The sequence below is a fragment of the Gekko japonicus genome, unplaced genomic scaffold, assembly GCF_001447785.1.
Source record: "Gekko japonicus isolate JY-2015 unplaced genomic scaffold, Gekko_japonicus_V1.1 scaffold2129, whole genome shotgun sequence".
NCBI classification, from domain to species: domain Eukaryota; kingdom Metazoa; phylum Chordata; class Lepidosauria; order Squamata; family Gekkonidae; genus Gekko; species Gekko japonicus.
Window position 1 is genome coordinate 109066 of NW_015176516.1, and position 19446 is coordinate 128511.

A 19446-nucleotide genomic window follows, 5' to 3' on the forward strand; every position below is an offset into this window, starting at 1 on the left:
CAAATGAGAAGGGAGCCCTCACTGGAGAAGACCCTGATGCTGGGAAAGATTGACGGTCAAAGAAGACGGGGACGGCAAAGGAGGAGATGGTTAGACAGTGTCATAGATGCAACGAACATGAAATTGAGCCAACTTCAGAGGACGGCGGAAGACAGGAGGGCCTGGCAAGTTCTTGTCTATGGGGTCGCGAAGAGTTGGACTCGACTGTGCGACTGAACAACAACAGGAGATTTGATTTTGAACAGGTGGGCACGGTATCCATTGGAACTGGCAAGGCAGGGATTTAGTACTCAGACCTAGTAATTTAGACACAAACCTCTATTAATGCATAGGGCACAGGTTCTTAGTGTACTTTCTAAAGAGGTCCTAACTGGCAGGTATTTGCTGGGTATAGAACCCAAGCATGAGTTCATGTTCCTAAGTAAATGTGCAAAGCATATGGGATGATCCACACAGCCTCCCTCCTCCACCCATGGGAATAAAGAACTCTCTGCCGGCACCTTCAGTCTTCTCCCACCTGAGATGGGCGAGAGTGATTGAGGAATTCAGGGCAAGGGGATGGTGCTGATGCTGGGATCTGCCCCTCCCCTCTCTAATCACAGAGCAGCCAGGAGCTTTTGACACAATTGGCACACTGTGCAGGGGATGGTGCGTTCCCTACAGAAAGCAGAACATTTCAGACAAGGATCTTGACTTCCCTTGGGAAAAGCCCGCGGGCAGAGCAGACTTCGAGGATCCACATTTCCCAGCAGTATCAGTTGAACCCGACGGCTGCTGAAGATGTCGCTGTCCTGCTGCCCGGATGGGTCTCCTCCTGTGCCCAGAATGGATGGCTCTGTGGCCCAAGTAACCACCCGCTTCCTGCGCCTGACCAAGCTTCATGGGCTGCACTACATGGGCTCACGGCAGCAGTCATGGACACAGCGCCTCTTCTGGAGTGGGGCCATCTTGGCATCGCTGGGGTTGCTGTGCACATGGTCGACCAACCGGGTGCAATATCTGCGCTCCAAGCCAGTCCACACCAGGGCACACATGCTGTGGGCCCCGTGGCTGCACTTCCCTGCAGTCACCTTCTGCAACTGCAACCCGGCACGCTTCCTGCAGCTCACGAGGCCTGATCTGTATTCAGTAGGACACTGGCTGGGGCTGACCTACGAGAACCACTCGCTGCTGCCCACCGTCCTGGAGGAGCTGCCGGAAGAGCAACGCCCATGGCTTAGCTACCTAGCCAACTACTCACGGTTCCTGCCACCACGCCTCTCGCCACACACAATGGAAAGCTTCTTCCATCGTATGGGCCATCAGCTAGAGGACATGCTACTGGAGTGCCACTTTCAGGGCAAGCCTTGTGGGCCTCAGGACTTCACCCCTGTGAGTGGCTCCCATTCTCTACTCTGTCCTGGGAAGGAGAGGTAAAGGGCTGCAAGGAGGCATAGTCAGGATCATGTACAATCACTTGGTTAACCCCTAAAATACTTTAATCTCCCTTTGTATATGCAACGAAAGAGATGAGCTGTAGAGAAGAAGGTTTGTTTGTTTTTTCAATGCTTGTCTATTAGGGGAGTGCTGTGATTTTCATTTGCATTAGCAAATTGAATTGTGTGGTATGATCCAATGAATATTTATTCCAGAAAAAAAGGCCGTATGCCATCTGGTTATGTGCCCTAAGGATTCAGGCACAGGGCAGCAAACGGCCACATCCTGGACCTTAACTGTTGAGATGCCTGGGTCCACTCCAGCACTCCTCCCTCTGGTAGGAAAAAACCTCTGAATTTATGGTCCAGACCGTCGCTACATATTCTTGATCACTACACAACTGATTCCCAGATTGGTGCCGCAGAACACAGCACCAGTGATGCTGCTGCTGCTAGGAAGGCGTTTGCTGCTCTGGTAAGAATCCCACATAACTTCATAGTGACCCAAAGTGACCGTGGCACCATATGGGGGCCTCTATGGCTATTCATGGCCTCTATTCTCCCCAGATATATTACTGCCAGATACCCACTCATCCACGGTCAGTGGGATTAGGTTAAATTTGCCTTTATTATGTCCAGTACATTTGAACATATTAGCTTGTTTAATAATATTGGTCCAGCCTAGCTTAGAATTGTGTGCTCTGACTGGTGGTGGCTCTGCAGGATCTCGAGCACAAGAAGGTGCTTCCGGAGACCCTTTGGCTGGAGATGGCGCAGGCTGAGCCTTTCTACATGTACACTGCACTTTTATCATGGAGCCTTCCCAAAAATAATTTCTAGGGATTTTTAAATTTATTTATTTTGCGACTTGTATCCCGCGCGGTTTGTGGTTTGTGAAGCAATGTTTGTGGAACGGTGACCGGCACGAACGTTCCATGAACTTTGGTGCTATTTCTCGCAGTTTGTGGTGGTTTGTGAATGGATGCATTTCCAGACAGACTATCTCCACTCAATTAGGCTGTTTACAAAACCCCAAAGCACCAGGGGGTGGAATTGCCAGCCTTGGAAACACCAATTGGAGCCCTCCAAAGCTTCACAGACACTGCTGGCTGGTGACCGTGGCACCATATGGGGGCCTCTATGGCTATTCATGGCCTCTATTCTCCCCAGATATATTACTGCCAGATACCCACTCATCCACGGTCAGTGGGATTAGGTTAAATTTGCCTTTATTATGTCCAGTACATTTGAACATATTAGCTTGTTTAATAATATTGGTCCAGCCTAGCTTAGAATTGTGTGCTCTGACTGGTGGTGGCTCTGCAGGATTTCTGGGACAAGAAGGTGCTTCCGGAGACCCTTTTGCTGGAGATGGCCCAGACTGAGACTGAGACCTTCTACATGTCCACTGCACTTTTATCATGGAGCCTTCCCAAAAATAATTTCTAGGGATTTTTAAATTTATTTATTTTGCGACTTGTATCCCGCCCTACACATAGTGTAGGGATGGGCATGAACTGGCTCACAAAGTAAAGTTTGTGATGAATTTTGGGCGGTTTGTGGTTTGTGAAGCAATGTTTGTGGAACGGTGACCGGCACGAACGTTCCATGAACTTTGGTGCTATTTCTGGCAGTGTGTGGTGGTTTGTGAATGGATGCATTTCCAGACAGACTATCTCCATTCAATTAGGCTGTTTACAAAACCCCAAAGCACCAGGGGGAGGAATTGCCAGCCTTGGAAACACCAATAGGAGCCCTCCAAAGCTTCACAGACACTGCTGGCTGATAATAACAGAGTTCCCATTCTGCTCTGTGGGATCAGAATGATCTATATACTCTCAGCTCAGCTCCACACCCTCTCCTCTGTTGGCTGTTGACAGTTACACAAAGAGCCAGGGGACTTGTTAAAAGCACACCACCGGAGCACATTTCCTCCTGCTTGTGAACTCTTCTCCCCTGCTGAGGTTTAGGGGAGTTAGGTGGACTCAGGGCTCCAAGCTCACAATGAGCAGAGGGCCTTAGCTACTGGGTGCCTCAGCTGAGGACCCACATTTTGATTGTGAACTCCTCTCCCCTGCTGAGGATTTGGGGATGTTAGGTGGACTCAGGGCTCCAAGCTCACAATGAGCAGAGGGCCTTAGCTACTGGGTGCCTCAGCTGAGGACCCACATTTTGATTGTGAACTCCTCTCCCCTGCTGAGGATTTGGGGATGTTAGGTGGACTCAGGGCTCCAAGCTCACAATGAGCAGAGGGCCTTAGCTACTGGGTGCCTCAGCTGAGGACCCACATTTTGATTGTGAACTCCTCTCCCCTGCTGAGGATTTGGGGATGTTAGGTGGACTCAGGGCTCCAAGCTCACAATGAGCAGAGGGCCTTAGCTACTGGGTGCCTCAGCTGAGGACCCACATTTTGATTGTGAACTCCTCTCCCCTGCTGAGGATTTGGGGATGTTAGGTGGACTCAGGGCTCCAAGCTCACAATGAGCAGAGGGCCTTAGCTACTGGGTGCCTCAGCTGAGGACCCACATTTTGATTGTGAACTCCTCTCCCCTGCTGAGGATTTGGGGATGTTAGGTGGACTCAGGGCTCCAAGCTCACAATGAGCAGAGGGCCTTAGCTACTGGGTGCCTCAGCTGAGGACCCACATTTTGATTGTGAACTCCTCTCCCCTGCTGAGGATTTGGGGATGTTAGGTGGACTCAGGGCTCCAAGCTCACAATGAGCAGAGGGCCTTAGCTACTGGGTGCCTCAGCTGAGGACCCATATTTTATACCCTCCCATCCCTCCTGATTGTGAACACCTCTGTGCCATAAAGGTGAAAGTGGGTGCATATGGTGCTCATCGTGAGGGGAAGAAATCCTCCATCACCCACCGTACCACAGGCCTCCATCTCTGGGCACCAAACCCATCCTCCCAGCTCACAGGAGCCCGCTCCTAGCAGGGCATCACCAGGGGTCTTAGAGCATCCTTTCCCTGATCTCTTCCTGGGGCTCTCCACTGAGGCAAAGAGTTGTTAGCACTGCCCAGATACCAACAGTTGCTAACAGTCTTTGGAGAGAAAGACAAGCTCCGGCAGCAGTGATGGGGGGGGGGGGGAGCATCCTTCCACAAAATTTATTGTTGCTGCTTCTGCCTCGAGTACACCCCACCGTGGCCCCTCCAGCCAGAGCCAGAAAGCAGCTGTCTCTCCTCCAAGCTTCTCCAGTCTTGGGGTCCCACTTTGGAAACATTTCCACATCTCCCCAGTGACCCCTGTGTGGCAGAGTGCCAGGTGTGCCACACCCACATCTGGATGGGAGCAAACCCCCAACATGACACTTGTCCTCCTCCCGCAAAGGGTGCACCCCACTGTGTTGCTACCAGGGAAAAGAAAGGCAGCCAGTGGGGGGAGGAGGAGGAGAAGCCACTCCCTCCAAGAGGTCATTCCTCTGGGGATGTCAACAGTGCCATCCAGAAGGGCTACGTGGAGGGCCCATGAAGCAGTCACTTACTTCATTGGCGAGATGATTGCTGTGGGTGGCTAACCCTTCTCCCCTGTGGAGGATATAGCCTTTCACTGGCTGCTGCAACACCCGGCTCCCTGGCACCCCCTCCCCTTGCGGAGGACCATGAGCCGATGAGTCTTGCCCACCATGCACCAATCCGCAGTGGCAATGGTCAAGGCTGAGCTCTCTAGAGCATGAGGCAGAATTGTGCACTTCACAGCAGACCTCCAGAGCAGCCGGCAGCTTGGTTACCTCTCCCTCACCACCCACTGTTGGCAACCAGAGGGCCTCTCTGTCCAGACTGCTGGGGCACAGCCCAGGGCCCAGCAGGCGACAGTCCTGCCACCGAGCTACAAAGTGGTCCTGCTCGGTGCGCGTGGGATAGATGCAGATCACACGGTGCAAAACATCACCACAGTGAGCCAGAGTAGCCTGAGGGAGTGGGTGGGCAGCAACACCATCCGTGGATACGTGGTCACGGACCCCGATGCCAACATGCTGGCGGTGGTGAAGGCTGTGCTCCTCAAGGGCGTCTGCCTGGCACACATGTTTTGCCTGGTGGCGAAGGATGCTCTGGGGCTGAGTAGCCCTGATCATGGCCACCTGGGGTGCTGCCACCCATGAGATGCAGCCCTTGCTGGAGACCTGCCAGTGCCTGGCCACCCCCCTTCTTGTGCAGGATCAGGTCTGCGCGTCTGCTGTGAGAGGTGCAGCAGGAGGGGGATGATCCTTATCCACCCGCTGGGACTCCACCTACACCATATGATGGCACACTTGGCGGAGCAGGAGAGCGTGGTGCAGGGTGCAGAGTCATAGGGTCACAGAGTTGGAAGGAAGGAGCCCTACAGGCCATCTAGTCCAACCACCCCCTGCTCAATGCAGGATCAGCCTAGAGCATCCCTGACAAGGGTTTGTCCAGCCTCAGCTTAAAGGCTGCCAGTGAGGGGGAGCCCCCCACCTCCCTGGGCAGCTGATTCCACTGGGGCACAACTCTGACTGTAAAAAAAGTTTCCCCTAATATCCAGCTGGTACCTTCAGGCCCTTAATTTAAACCCATTATCGCGAGTCCTAAGCTCTCCTGCCAACAAGAACAACTCCCTGCCCTCCTCTAAGTGACAGCCCTTCAAAGACTTAAAGAGAGCCATCCTGTCCCCCCTCAACCTCCTCTTCCCCAGACTGAACATTCCCAAGTCCCTCAGTCTTTCCTCACAGGGCCTGGTCTCCAGGCCCCTGATCATCCTCATCACTCTCCTCTACACCCACTCCATTCTGTCCACATCTTTTTACACCAGGTGCAGCCTGACCAGCCAGCTGAACAGGTGTTTCCTCTGAAGAACAGTAGAATACACCATGGTGCTTCACCCGGGGGGGGGGGGAGAGAGTTGTGAACACGCTTCCCTTGCCCCCCACCTTCCGTTTCTCCTGCAGACATTCTCTGGGACTTTGATTCTGTTTGCTGGGCTTCTGTTGCCCTTGCTTTTTTTGCTGGTTTCCCCCCCTCCATTGGAAACAATGGAGGAAGGGGCACTTTCTTTAGGGGGATGTAAATCACACCCCATTAATCAAATCTTCACCAGACTTGGAGGGCAGGTAGAGGAGACTCGGCCAGAGATCCCCTGAGAGTTTCGTGTCTCTAGTATGCCAGGGGACATTCTACCGTGTCATGAACCTCACTAACCAAACCGTTTTGTTTTGCCCAAAAAAGTTCAGGATGGCCTGTGGATCCCAAATTGGACACACCACGAACCACATTCTGAACCACATCTTCCTAGTTCATACCCATCCCTAATAATTTCCCAGCCAGCTGTGTTATACAAGTCAACAAAAGAAGCCATAATAGCATTCTCTCTCTAAAATCATAAATTTTGAACAAGTGCTTAAATGTTTATCATCACAGATGGGGGACTTTGGTTGGCTGGACTTCACTCTATAGCAAAACAAACACAGAGATACCTCATAGGGCAACCCATAAGGGAGGGGGGGAATTACGGGCCTTTAGCTAGAAAAACTAAAAACACCTGAGGTTCCTTTCACCTGGGAAAGACTCACACTGTTCCAGTAGATTTTGATTCTGCAGCAATCCCAATCCAAAACTTGGCTCTTAGTGTACTGGTAAGAAAGTAGCATTTGAGAATGAACATGAAATATAGGCTAAGCTTCCATTTCACTTTTATTATCTTGGTAATCAATATTGCTTCTCTCTAGTAACTCAACATCATTCCTATTGTACCTATAATCTACCTTCATAAACGGCTTGCTTGTCTTGACGTAAACTGTAAATTCTGATTAAGGTAACAAACTGAGATGATCAAGGAGTATATCTGGACTCCACAGAGACAACAGATCTGAAAATAATTCTGATTTATCCCATGAGGTTCAGGAGACAGTGTGAGCTTACCCCGTGACCTGGTGAGTCAGCCTGGGGGTGGCAGAAGCAACTTGTGGTAGAATGACTGGGGTCAATATCCTGACGCAGTACAAAAAGAGGGAATACTCATGCAGGCTGTTTTGGGAGAAGAGTTAGACTTCATGGGACTATTAGAAAGGTGTCACCAGAACCTGGATGAAACAAGACCCTGGGCTTGGGGATTATTCCCCTCTAGTTATCTCCCATCTTAAGCATTACCTGGGCTTCAGGGATTCTGCAGAGGAGTGTACTCTCTCACGCATACATCTCACCTACTTTAGACAAGGTCTTCAAGGATCATGTGCAGAGTATCAACTTCATTTTGTGGGCAACAAGGTCTGTCTCCTGCTTCTCTGAAGAATATAAACATTTGCGTGTTTGTCTCTCTCTCCTTCTGGTCATACAGTCACTGCTCTTGGACTTCAGGCAGGGGTTTCGCCCAACTCTCCAGCCTGAAGCACATCAGCTTTCTCTCTAGGTGGGATCACGATAACCAGGTGGCTGGATGATAAAACAGACTGTTGGGAGATGGATTTTATTTATTTATTTATTTATTTATTTATTTATTTATTTATTTTCATGCCCTGCCTTTCTCCCCAGTGGGAACCCAAAGCAGCTGACATCACTCTCCTCCCCTCCATTTTATCCTGCAGCAATAACCCTGTGAGGTAGTAGAAAAGAGCAAGAGTCCAGTAGCACCTTAAAGACTAACAACATTTGTGGCAGGAGATACATATGTGTGTGTTTTGTCTGCTTACCTGGAAGTCATGCTTGGCTTCTGGCAACCCCTACTGGGGGCTTGGACATTTCTCACAGGGGTGGCCTCTGACTACCCTGCCTCTGCCTCCCTCCTCCAATAAGCCTTGGAGGTCTCCTTTCCAGGTCCTTGGCGGGGTCGTCCCTGCCCAGCTTCTGAGATCTGACGGGATCGGGCTCGCCTGGGCTACACAGGTCAGGGCGATACAGATGAGCTTTTGTGAGTCACTGCTCACTTCTTCAGATACAGCTAGAATGTGAGTCCACCTGCCCTGCCCAACATGACAGGTGTGAGCCCGTCTTTGAGTCTTTGAGGCTGGTTCGGCTGAGGGTGTGAGGCTGGGCCAAGGTGACCCAGCAAGCCTCTTTAGTAGACTGGGTATTCCATGGTAGACTGGGAATCAAATCTGGATCTCTTGGATCCTAGGCCAGCGCTCTAACCTCTATACCACGCTGGCTCTCTATGGACAAGGTAAAAACAGTGGTGAAACTGAAGACCGTGGATGCGTCGAGACCAAGAATGGCAGAAAGCCTGCTCTGGTTTTAAAGCTATGAACCTGGCAGAGATGAGTGGGACGTTGTCTGCTTCTGGCTTTTATGCTATTTGTTAAGCTTGGCTAAGCCCGACAGTCCCCTCTAACCAATCTCCCGTTTCTCTGCAGGTCTACACACGCTATGGGAAGTGCTACACGTTCAACGGTGACAGAAACAAACCACGGGTGACCCGCCAGAGCGGAATGGGCAATGGGCTGGAGATCATGTTGGACATCCAGCAGGAGGAATACCTGCCCATCTGGAGAGAGACGAGTAAGGGCAACAGTGGGGCTGAATGGAGACGGAAGGGAGGATCCCCAAAGGCTCTGTGGCAGCATATTCACACACACCCCTCCTGCCCAGGTGCCACACCTCTTGCCTCTGGTACCAGATCCTCCCTGGTGGGCATCACGGGCATCACTGGCAGCACCAAGACCCACTGATGGTCAGCTGGGTGGCTAGTTGTGGCAGTGGCAGGACGTGCAGAGTGGCAAGGGTTCTGCTCCCTGTTCAGAGTTAGAGTTCAATGGGAGAAGAAGGATGGCCTAGGAGAAGGATCTGTAAACCACAGACATCCAATTATTAATGTATTCCAAATACTGAAAATGAGTTTGCAATCACAGACATGTGACCCAGTTTACTAGACTGCCTATAAATCACATTAGACACATAAGAATCTGATGTTCTGGTGTGTTCAGACTGGTGATCCTGACTTCTGATCATTTCAAAAATTGAGGGCTATTTTTGGGCAGGAACGCACAGGAACGGAGTTCCGGCTGGCTCCAGAGTTGGCCACGCCCAGCAGGAGCTCATTAGCATAATAGGCCACACCCAACAGCAGAAACTCATTAGGATTGGCTACATTAGGGGTGTGTGGCCTAACATGCAAAGAAGTTCCTGCTACAAAAAAAGCCCTGGGTTTTGACAACAGACAAGGTAAACAGAATAAGAAGCAAAAGGTGAGTGTGGTAACATGGGGGTGCGGCCTCATGCTAAAGAGTGGTGCTGTCAGGGGTGTGGTTTAATATGCTAATGAGTTTCTGCGGTTGGGTGTGGCCTATTATGCTAATGAGTTCCTGCTGGGCTTTTTCTACAAAAAAAGCCCTGACTGAACCTATGCGTCTTATAAGTGCATGTAATATCTGAGCACAAATCGGTCTCTTGATAAGGCCATAAGGAGCAGCCCCGGAAGTGGCTGGGAAAGATGGAGACACATAGATGTAAAAGAAGGCCTATGGGTGTCGTACTCATAGAGCGATATGGATGGATTTATTCCACCAAGGTCTGGCAGAACAGGACCATCCTCGTGGCCAAGGTTCCCTCTAAGCTGTAGAGTCTTGTGAGTGAAAATGTTACTTTGTGAGCTACTGGCATTAAAGTTGTGAGTGAGCTGTTTGGCTGCTGCATAAATTAGCTTGCTCTGGAGCCCTCCTTTCTGAGCTAAGACCAAAATGTGTGAGCTGGAGGCTAAAAAACTGAGCTAGATCACACTCACTCAGCTTAGAGGGAACACTGATCGTGGCTCCCATTTTTTTCCTCTTGTAGATGAGACGTCATTTGAAGCTGGAATTCGGGTACAGATCCACAGCCAGGATGAGCCCCCATACATCCACCAGTTGGGCTTTGGAGTCTCCCCAGGTTTCCAGACCTTTGTGTCCTGCCAGGAGCAGCGGGTAAGAGATACAGGGCAGGGAGACAAAAGCTCCACCTGCAGGGAAAACACGCCTGGAGACTGTGCAGAGTTTGAGACTGGCTGAGCGTGCCTCAGACAGTAACAAGATAGCGGATACAGGCAATGAGCCACACCAAATGAGGCAAGGATAAAGCACTGCTCCCTTCAGTTAATGGCTCTTTCCCAAGAGTCCCCCTAGGGAAGATCTTTAAGGTTGTTCTAATAAAGTTAGGCCAGCATCCTACTAGGAATTATATTAATCTAGCCTTGAATTTAATTGGAACAGAAATGCTTAGAATTCCTTCCTGGTCTGTTTTAACCATCCAAACCACCTAGTGAGAGGAAGGATGGTTCTCAAAGGGGTGATGTTTTAGCGGGACTAAGCTAAGGCACCTCTTCTTTCCCTGTCCCATCCCACAGAAGCCAGGAATCCACTGCTACAATGGATTTCAGTTAGAGGATAATACTGTGGTTTAGAGTGGGCATTTTAATCAAACCAGTTGCGTACAGAGGAGTTAAACAAACCAGCATCTGACAGCTGAAGGAACAGCAGTATGACACTTTGTGATGCTATTCAATCAACTCTGCTGTATTTCAATTAACTCTAATGCCATTTGAATGAAGATACTGAAGTGTCGGCAAACCTGCTGGGGTTTTAGTCATTTTTCTTTTCTAACATAGTAGGTGTATTTTTCCTACAAATTTAGAAAGGGGAACTGTGGTTCAAGAAGCACTAGGATCTCTTATGACTGAACTCTCCATGCCTCACAAAACTGCAATTGTCAGCATCCTTCAGGGGTAAGTCACGAGAGTTAAAATGACATAAAACGGACAGGATTTTCAAGCACAGTGTGGCCTTGCCGGGGGTGGGGGGGCAGTGGGATGTCACAAGTATCTTCCACAGTAGGCAGAGACTTATCTGGGCTCCATGATGCTTAATAATGCTCCCTTCTGTGCCACGGCTCCCTTCACGCGCCCCCCTTCTGCCTTTGCCATGAATGGACTCCACCAGGCCTGGCCCAGGCCCACAGCTCCTCCTCCCGGCTCCCCTTCCCTCCTTCCTCAACCACTTTGCCACCCTCTCTGCCCCTTTCCCCCTTGACATTTCATCCCTGGGGCTCTGCCCGTGCTGGCCAAGCCCAGCACTCTGCCCTCCCTCCTCTGAGCCCTGCTCCTCTCTGAACCCCGTGCCTTGCCCCGGCTGGGTTTGCACAGGGCCAGTCAGAGACTCTGGCTTTCAGCCTAGCCTCCAGCCAAAGCCTCTGGCTGGCAAAGATTCCTGCCCAGGCTGTTGTGCTCAGCAACTAATTAATGAGGAGGGAAGCTCTCCTACAGGGGTTAAACCCCCACCCCCCGCTTGGGCCAACCCAGTTCTGACACCCAGGCGGTGCACCCCTACCCCAACCCCATGGTGGATCCGCTGCTGCCGCCTTGGGCCTCTGGTGCCATCTCTGTTGACGCAGAGTTCTATCCCTAAGTGGGGGAAATCTCACAGCTCTTTTACTTCCCCCTCTTCCTTCAAGGAACTTCTGCACAACACATGGTTCTTTCCTTCTAACCTTACAACAACCCTGTGAGATAAGTTAGGTAGAGGAAGAGTGACTAGGGTTGCCAAGTCAAAATTTTGCCGAAGCGGGGGACTCCCCGCTGGCGGCTGGAGCGCGCGTGCGCTGCACGCACGTCACCCGGAAGTGACGTGACGACGCCGGGCACGCTGGAGGCGGGGCCACAACCATCTGAGGGAAAACCATAGAGTTTTCCCTCGGATGACCGTGGCCCCGCCCCCAGCGTGCCCGGTGTCATTACGTCACTTCTGGGTGACACGCACGTCAGGGTGGGGTTCCCCCCGGGGCCCGATCCGCCGGCAGCGGGGAGCAGGCCTCTGGGGTGAGGGTTTCCCCGCCCCCCGGGGGGGACTTGGCGAGCCTAAGAGCGACTGGCCCACAGTGCATGGCTACAAGGGGATTTGAAGTGGGCTCTCTCTCTCTCAGATGCTTGCCTGACACTCTGACTACTGCACCACACTGACTGGAGTTATCATTAAGGGCCTCGGAGGAGGAGGAGGAGGTTGATGCCTTAAAGACACACTCCTTCACAGGTGTTGTGGTCAGAGGAACGCTTGAGATGCCGAAATTTAATCCCTGCAATCAGCATGAACTGTTAAGAGCTATTTCAAAAGGGGACTCACAAAAACCCACAGCAGATGCAGCCTTTTAAAGAGGAATGTTCCCTAATCAGGCATTCAATTAATTACAGTGAATTATATCTGCCTTCTCTCCCTCCTCAGCCATGTTAAAATTAAACTCTACCCATGCCACCTAGTTCTGTTTTAAATTTAGCTTGGCTTCAGTGCTAAGCAGGGGCCAATTTTAAATGTTCCATACATACCAATGAATTGGCGTATGCAGAATAATCTGACTTCTCTGTAGCCTTGCGGCCACTTCGATTATTCATCAGAAGGTTCATTCCTCAGCATTACAATGAAAGCCATTTTCATAGCAAAAAGTGTCGAGTCAACATTTTGTTATTTGAAGGTCCGTTTCTTTGCATTCTGGCAGCATCTGTTTGAAGGAGACTGTGTGGTCACATCAGGTATTTGCTTTTCATTATATGCTGATCTCCGACACACACGTGCACTCACAGAGACCTTTTAGTGATGTTGTTTAGAATGTATACAGTGTGTTTCAGCACACTGCATATGCATTATCTCACTAATCCTTACAATAACCCTGTAATGTAGGCACAGTGGGAGAGGAAGGAGACATGAAGGCGGAGAGAGCAGTGGCTTGCCTAGAGCAGCTAAGTTCGTAGGTAATGGTAAGATCTGAAGTAGGGCCATGCTTGGTTTATACTCTAACACTGCAGTCTAGCATATACTTAAAGGTAACGGTAAAGGTTCCCTTGCTCGAAAGCCAGTCAAATCCAACTCTAGGGTTGCAGTGCTCATCTCTGTTTCAAAGCCGAAGAGCCAGCGCTGTCCGAAGACATTTCCGTGGCCATGTGGCCACACCAAGGCGCACGGAATGCTGTTCCCTTCCCATCAAAGTGGTACCTATTTATCTACTTGCAATTTCTTGCTTTCGAACTGCTAGGTTGGCAGGAGCTGGAACCAGAGATGGGAGCTCACTCCGTCATGCAGCACACTCGGGTCTCGAACTGCTGAACTACTGACCTTCCACAGCCTGCAGTTCAGCGTCTTAACCACTTGAGCCACCGCAGCTCCTATACTTACCTGGGAGTAAATTTCACAGAATTCAGTGGGACTTGCTCTCAAATAGACATCTAGTTCCATCTGTCATGTTTTTATCCCACCTGTCCTCCAAGGACCTCAGAACAGCACAGGTGGTTCTCCCCTTCTCATTACAACAACTCTGTTTGGTAGGTTAAGTCCCCATCCGACACGCCAACCCAGTGGGAACACCACATTGACAGCCATGCTAACCTCGAGCTCTTCGTTGCTATATGCAAAGCACTACCTGTTTAGGACAAAAACGGTGTTAGGATAATCCTGTTTCTCTTAGTGAGGGTACAAAGAATGTATTCTTGACCCTGAAATGTCAAGCAAGACCATTAAAAATCAGATTTAGCTATATTTCCAACCTTAGTATGGAATTCATTAATCTTGCCTTGAGCGTGGGACTGGACTTCTGTGCTGATAGGGGCAAGGACCAAGCAAAAGGTAGAGGTCTCCCTTGCTCGAAAGCCAGTCGAGTCCGACTCTAGGGCTGCGGTGCTCATCTCCGATTCAAAGCCGAAGAGCCAGCGCTGTCCAAAGACGTTTCCGTGGTCATGTGGCCGGCATGACTAAACACCAAGGCGCACGGAACCGCAGGTATATCTATGGCATAGCTTATAGGGCTGAAGTGCAGGAGAGCTTAAGTGGAAAATGGGTTTTGATGAAGCCATGGATGCACTGGGAGAGCCCTCCCTAGTCAGTCAGGGGACCACTTTCTCTTGCCACTTATCTCTCTCTCCCCTCCCCAATATCCTGCAGCTAACGTATCTGCCTCAGCCTTGGGGGAGCTGTCGAGCCAGTGTGAAAGGGGAACAGATTCTGCCTGGCTATGGAACCTACAGCATTGCCGCTTGCAGGCTGCAGTGTGAGAAAGAAGCTGTGGTGCGAAACTGCCAGTGCCGTATGGTGCATATGCCAGGTAAGTTTCCTAAGTCTTCTATTCCTCAGCCCTGGGGGCTCCTGGACCCTCTGCTGCTTGGCACACAAAACATGCATGCTCACTCTGCACCAAATCCTTGCAGTTCCCACCTTTGTCCCACCTGTCTCAGTTCTTTTAACAGCAGTCTGATATGCAGATACTTTTCCTATCCCTTATATCTGTGCTGGGAAAAGCCTCATCTGCTCAGTTTCTGGGTGTCCTACTGCTATTCATGGCACAGGAGCTGAACCTCTTCCTCTTCTGTGTCCAGTGACTTAGGGGGTAGCAGGTAAAAAAGAATACCTGATCCATCTGAGGCAGACCCCCTTTCTGTGTGTCCTTGATCATTATAGTACAACTTCATGACTTTGCCTTGCTGGCAACCACAGTCAGGCTTCTGGGTATTCTTGGGGGGGTGGGAATAAAACAGAACTATGCCCCTTCCATCTGTCATATTTGTATCCTGTGCTTCCTCCAATGAGCTCAGAGCAATGTACATGGGTCTCCCTTCCTCCATCCTGTCCTCACAACAATGCTTTGAGGTAGGTCAGGCTGAAAGTGTGTGACTGGCCCAAGGTTGACCAGCAAGATTCATGCAGAGTGGGAAGTGGAACGCAGATGTCTCCAGTCCTAGCATGATGCCAACCACTACACAACACAGTCATGTCAGAGCCCAAACTTATAGGACTGGCTGTAGCCCCTCTTAGCCCGCCTCACCTGAACCAAGAACTGGTGTGCCCCTTTCACTGTCCCCAAGCCCACAGAAGAATCAGCCATCTGCCAACTCCCTGATCTTGTTGTTGTTATTCAGTCGCACAGTCGAGTCCGACTCTTCACAACCCACTCCAGTCTCTTTGCCAAGAAAACCCCATGGGCAGTAACAAAAGGCTACCTGATCTACACACTGCCACCTCTGCTCCACATATCTCAGCCCTCTGAGTCTGGAGGAGAAAGTGTTCTTGTCACATGTGCCTCATTTCTGGCTCTGGTTCCACTGCACTCCCTCTCTGCCCACTCCCAAAGCTAGATGCATCTTGTTCCCTGCTTGCTGCTTGGGTTTCTCTGGTCTCCTTGGACCACAGGCTCACTCCTTTACAGTTCCCTTGCTGCTTCTCACCTGCAGAAGCATCTGCCCTGAGGTAGCATAGGAAAGGAAAGGTTCTTCCACATGCTATCCCAGGGCCACTTCCTAAAGTTGCCTAAGGATATTACCAGCCATAACCCTCCCCAAACCCATAGGAACTGGAATTCTGGGTAAAGGGGACACAACTAGTTCCTTCTGGGCACCTCACTAACCAGGTCCTCCTCTTCCAGGTAACGAGTCCATCTGCTCACCCAATGTCTACATTGAATGTGCTGACCACACCCTTGGTAGGTATTTCCTCAGATACTGACCAGCCCAACTGGGGGAAGTTTGGGGCAGCTGCTGAAACTCAAGTGGAGCACCTGGAACCTGGGGGATCAGCTTTGAGAGTCCAATTGACTAGTTCGAAGGAGGCCAGTAGCCGTCACCTTGTGGAATGGAAGGATGTTATGTTTTGGGGATGGACACAGAGAACGCCATAGATTTCTCTTTCCCAGACAAGCACTTCATCCCAACAGTGGTTTCTCAGGCAGTGCAACCCATGAGCCAGGATACGACTGTGACTTCCTTTGCCGTGTCATGGATGGGTGGGTGGTGGGATGCTTTGGCAATTCTTCCCATTATGCCTAATGCAGGCCTTTCCACTCACAGATACAGCTGTTGAGGATTCTCAGGAACACTGTGTCTGCCCCACCCCTTGCAATTTGACACGCTACGGCAAGGAGATCTCCATGGTGCGCATCCCCAACAAGGGCTCAGCCCGCTACCTGGCCCGCAAGTACAACCGCAATGAGACCTACATTCGGTGAGTGTCTCATGGCTGATAAGATCTGCAATCTAGTTTGTAGCTGAGGCCAATAAGGAGGGTGGGGGACTCCAGGACATAATGAATAGAGCCAGGAGGGGATTCTGTTGGGAACAAAGGGGGAAAGGCCACCCGGTGTGACTCCTCCTCTCTCTACCTCTCCAACTGTCCTCAGGGAAAACTTCCTGGTGCTGGACATCTTCTTTGAGGCACTGAACTATGAGGCCATTGAACAGAAAAAGGCCTACAACCTGGCAGGGCTTCTGGGTAAGTGAATGCGCTCGACTACCCATCTGCCAGCCACCAGCCATGTGTTAGGGCAACTGCTGCAGATACAATTGGTAAGCAGTCTGACGGGACCTGGCTCTTGGTCAAGCAGTATGTTGCTACAACAGGGGCGTCTTGCCAGGTGAAGGCTGTACAGGGTTTGGTAGCACCTCCTGGACTCTTCTAGTAATGACAGCTCCTAAACTAGCAGCTCAGCGGCAGCCCAGTCGCTCCCCCCTTCTGGCAAGTCATCACAGTGGTGCAGAGAGCAAAACGACAAGTGATGGCAGCCATGGGTCCATCCCATGGCCACCGATGCCATTTTAGAACCATTTGTAGTTCTTTAAACATTGCTGTGGGGCCCCAATCCAGAATGGGCATGCAGGATGGCAACCTCAGGAGTTCTTGTGTCCCCGCCCCCCCCCCCGGTGCCTTTTCAGGTGCAGAAACAGTCCTTTCAGCACTTGAAAAGGTATGTGGGGGGGGGAACAGTGGCGGTAACATCTGGCTTAATCAATCCTGGACCCATTGCAGTCTGGTTTCTGCCCTGGGACATGGGACAGAGACAGTGATGGTCGCCCTCACAGATGACCTCCGGAGACATCTGGATCGGAGTGGGTCGGTGCTGCTAGTGCTTCTTGATCTAATGGCAGCATTCGACACAGTTGATCATGATCTCTTGACCCACCGCCTCGCCGACATAGGAATTATGGCGACTGCCTTACAATGGTTTTCCTCCTTTCTCCACAGAGGGTGGCACTTGGTGAGAAGGTCTCCCAGCGACACTCCTTGGTGTGTGGAGTGCTACAAGGGGTGACCCTCTCACCCAGTGGGTACGGGTGGCACTTGGTGAGAGGGTCTCCCAGCGACACCTCTTGGTGTGTGGAGTGCTACAAGGGGCGATCCTTTCACCAATGCTGTCTAACGTCTCACCCAGTGGGTTCGGAGGTTTGGGCTGGGTTGTCAGCAGTATGCTGATGACACTCAACTCTTTCTGTTGATGGACGGCTGCCCGGAGGCTCGGGGTGGTTCTGGATGCCTTGCTCTCTATGGAGGCCCAGGTCACCATTGTTGCCAGGTCTGCCTTTCATCATCTTAGGCAGATCAGGCAACTGGTTCCTTACCTATCCACCCAGGATCTGGCCACTGTGACCAATGGTCATTTCCAGGTTAGATTACTATAACTTGCTCTATAACTTGATCCAGAAACTCCAGCTGGTGCAAAATGTGGCACATTCAGCCAGCACTCCGCCAATTGCACTGGCCACCAGTTGACTACCAGGTCCATTTCTTTCTCTCTTTTTTTTAAATCCCCGGAGGGATATTTTTTTATTTTGCAAATACTACAAAAACTACAAAGAAATATTAGGGAAGGGACTACAACTAAGGATAAAGGAAAGCAAACCACACTAAACTAAAACCCCAAGAGGAGGAGATCTTTTCACTGTTAGTAAAAATGTTAGTACTATAAGTGTTAATATCACAATATACTTGTAGAGTTCTTGCTTATAACAATTCACTATTTATATGTTATTTTATTAGTTGTTATGAGAGAAATCTCTGATCATCTTCTTATTCTTTGCTTCAAAAGGCCATTTTCCAAGTCCTTCTGCCTTTACTTCGGCTTTCTGTCTCTAAAATCGTATACCACTCTGGCAGGTCCTGCACCCTTTTCTGCCGCAGAGTCCTCTTCCGTTCCTGAGGTAGCAGAGTCACTAGACTTCGTTTCTTCCTCTTTGGACTCTTCATCTGTCCCCAGCTGACATCTCAAAAATTCTTTAGCTTTAAAAGTGGAGTCTATCTTCTCTCTTCTATCATTGATCTTAAAGATGACACCCTCCGGAACCACCCATCTGTACGATATTCCATTAGTTTGAAGGAAAGAAATTAAGTCCTTGTAATTTTTCCTCTTTTGTCTAATTTCAAATGGAATGTCCTTTAAGGTTTTGATGGTTACATTTCCCATTTTCAGTGGAGTTGCTGATGTTGCTTTTAAAATGGCATCTCTGGTTTGTCTTCTTGAAAACCTGACCACTATTTCTCCAGGTAGGCTATTTTTTAAATGTAATTGGAGTATGCCCTACAGGCTGTCTCCATTTCGTTTACAAGTTCATCCGCTGTTAAGCCTACTACTGGAGCGATGATCTCACTAAGCAACCTTTTCAAGTCTTCCCGATCCGTTTCAGGAACCCCCTGAAACCTGAGAACCATGTTAGCTTTTTCCATCTGTAGCTGCAAAACTCGATTCTCTTGACAATTCTGTTTCGTTTCCATATCTCCCATCCTTTTCTTCAACTTCTTGCTTGTGGTGTCTATCTTTTTAATTTTCTCATTTGCCTGCTCCACTTTTTTCTCTGTTTCGTGCAGCTGGAGCTGCTGTGCTGCAAAGCTTTTATTCATCACGGTCAATTGCTGGTTAATACCATCGAGTTGCTCCATCACCAGCTTGAGCATATCCGCCAGGAGTTTGAGGACATCTGCTCCCTCTTCCGGTCTCGGACTCTGACTGCCCGGCTTCGTTTTAAACTTTCTCTGCTGGGCCGCCATCTTTCCCGTTTTGTTTACAGTTTCTACCGCTTTCACACAACTTGGAAAACTCACCAAATGACTTCGCGATTCAGATAAGTCTCTCAAACCACTTTCGGTTTACTTCCTCCCCTCTCCCCCTTCATGTCCGTTAGCCACTCATTCGCATAAGAGGCGTCCCTCTTTGCAATCTCTGTTTTCAACTGCGGGGGGGGGGAATCGCTTTTCAAAACTCCATTTTATTCAGAACTCACGTTAATTGTCGGTCAGTTTCTCTGACCATGCACAGCTTTACGCCATTCCGCTCAATCTTCGGCGCTTGTCCCGGTCAGTCCAGCTTG

At 50.2% G+C, this 19446-nt stretch overlaps 1 protein-coding gene across 1 annotated transcript in view; it reads left to right on the forward strand.

Moving 5' to 3' along the window:
• Positions 1 to 19446, forward strand: part of ASIC4 (acid sensing ion channel subunit family member 4) — a 123827-nt gene that overhangs the window by 72244 nt on the left and 32137 nt on the right. Inside the window, exons 2-7 of the mRNA XM_015427372.1 lie at positions 8726 to 8870; positions 10143 to 10270; positions 14264 to 14423; positions 15738 to 15794; positions 16159 to 16312; positions 16488 to 16579. Coding sequence (XP_015282858.1) covers positions 8726 to 8870; positions 10143 to 10270; positions 14264 to 14423; positions 15738 to 15794; positions 16159 to 16312; positions 16488 to 16579 — 736 coding nt within the window. The remainder of the gene's footprint in view (positions 1 to 8725; positions 8871 to 10142; positions 10271 to 14263; positions 14424 to 15737; positions 15795 to 16158; positions 16313 to 16487; positions 16580 to 19446) is intronic.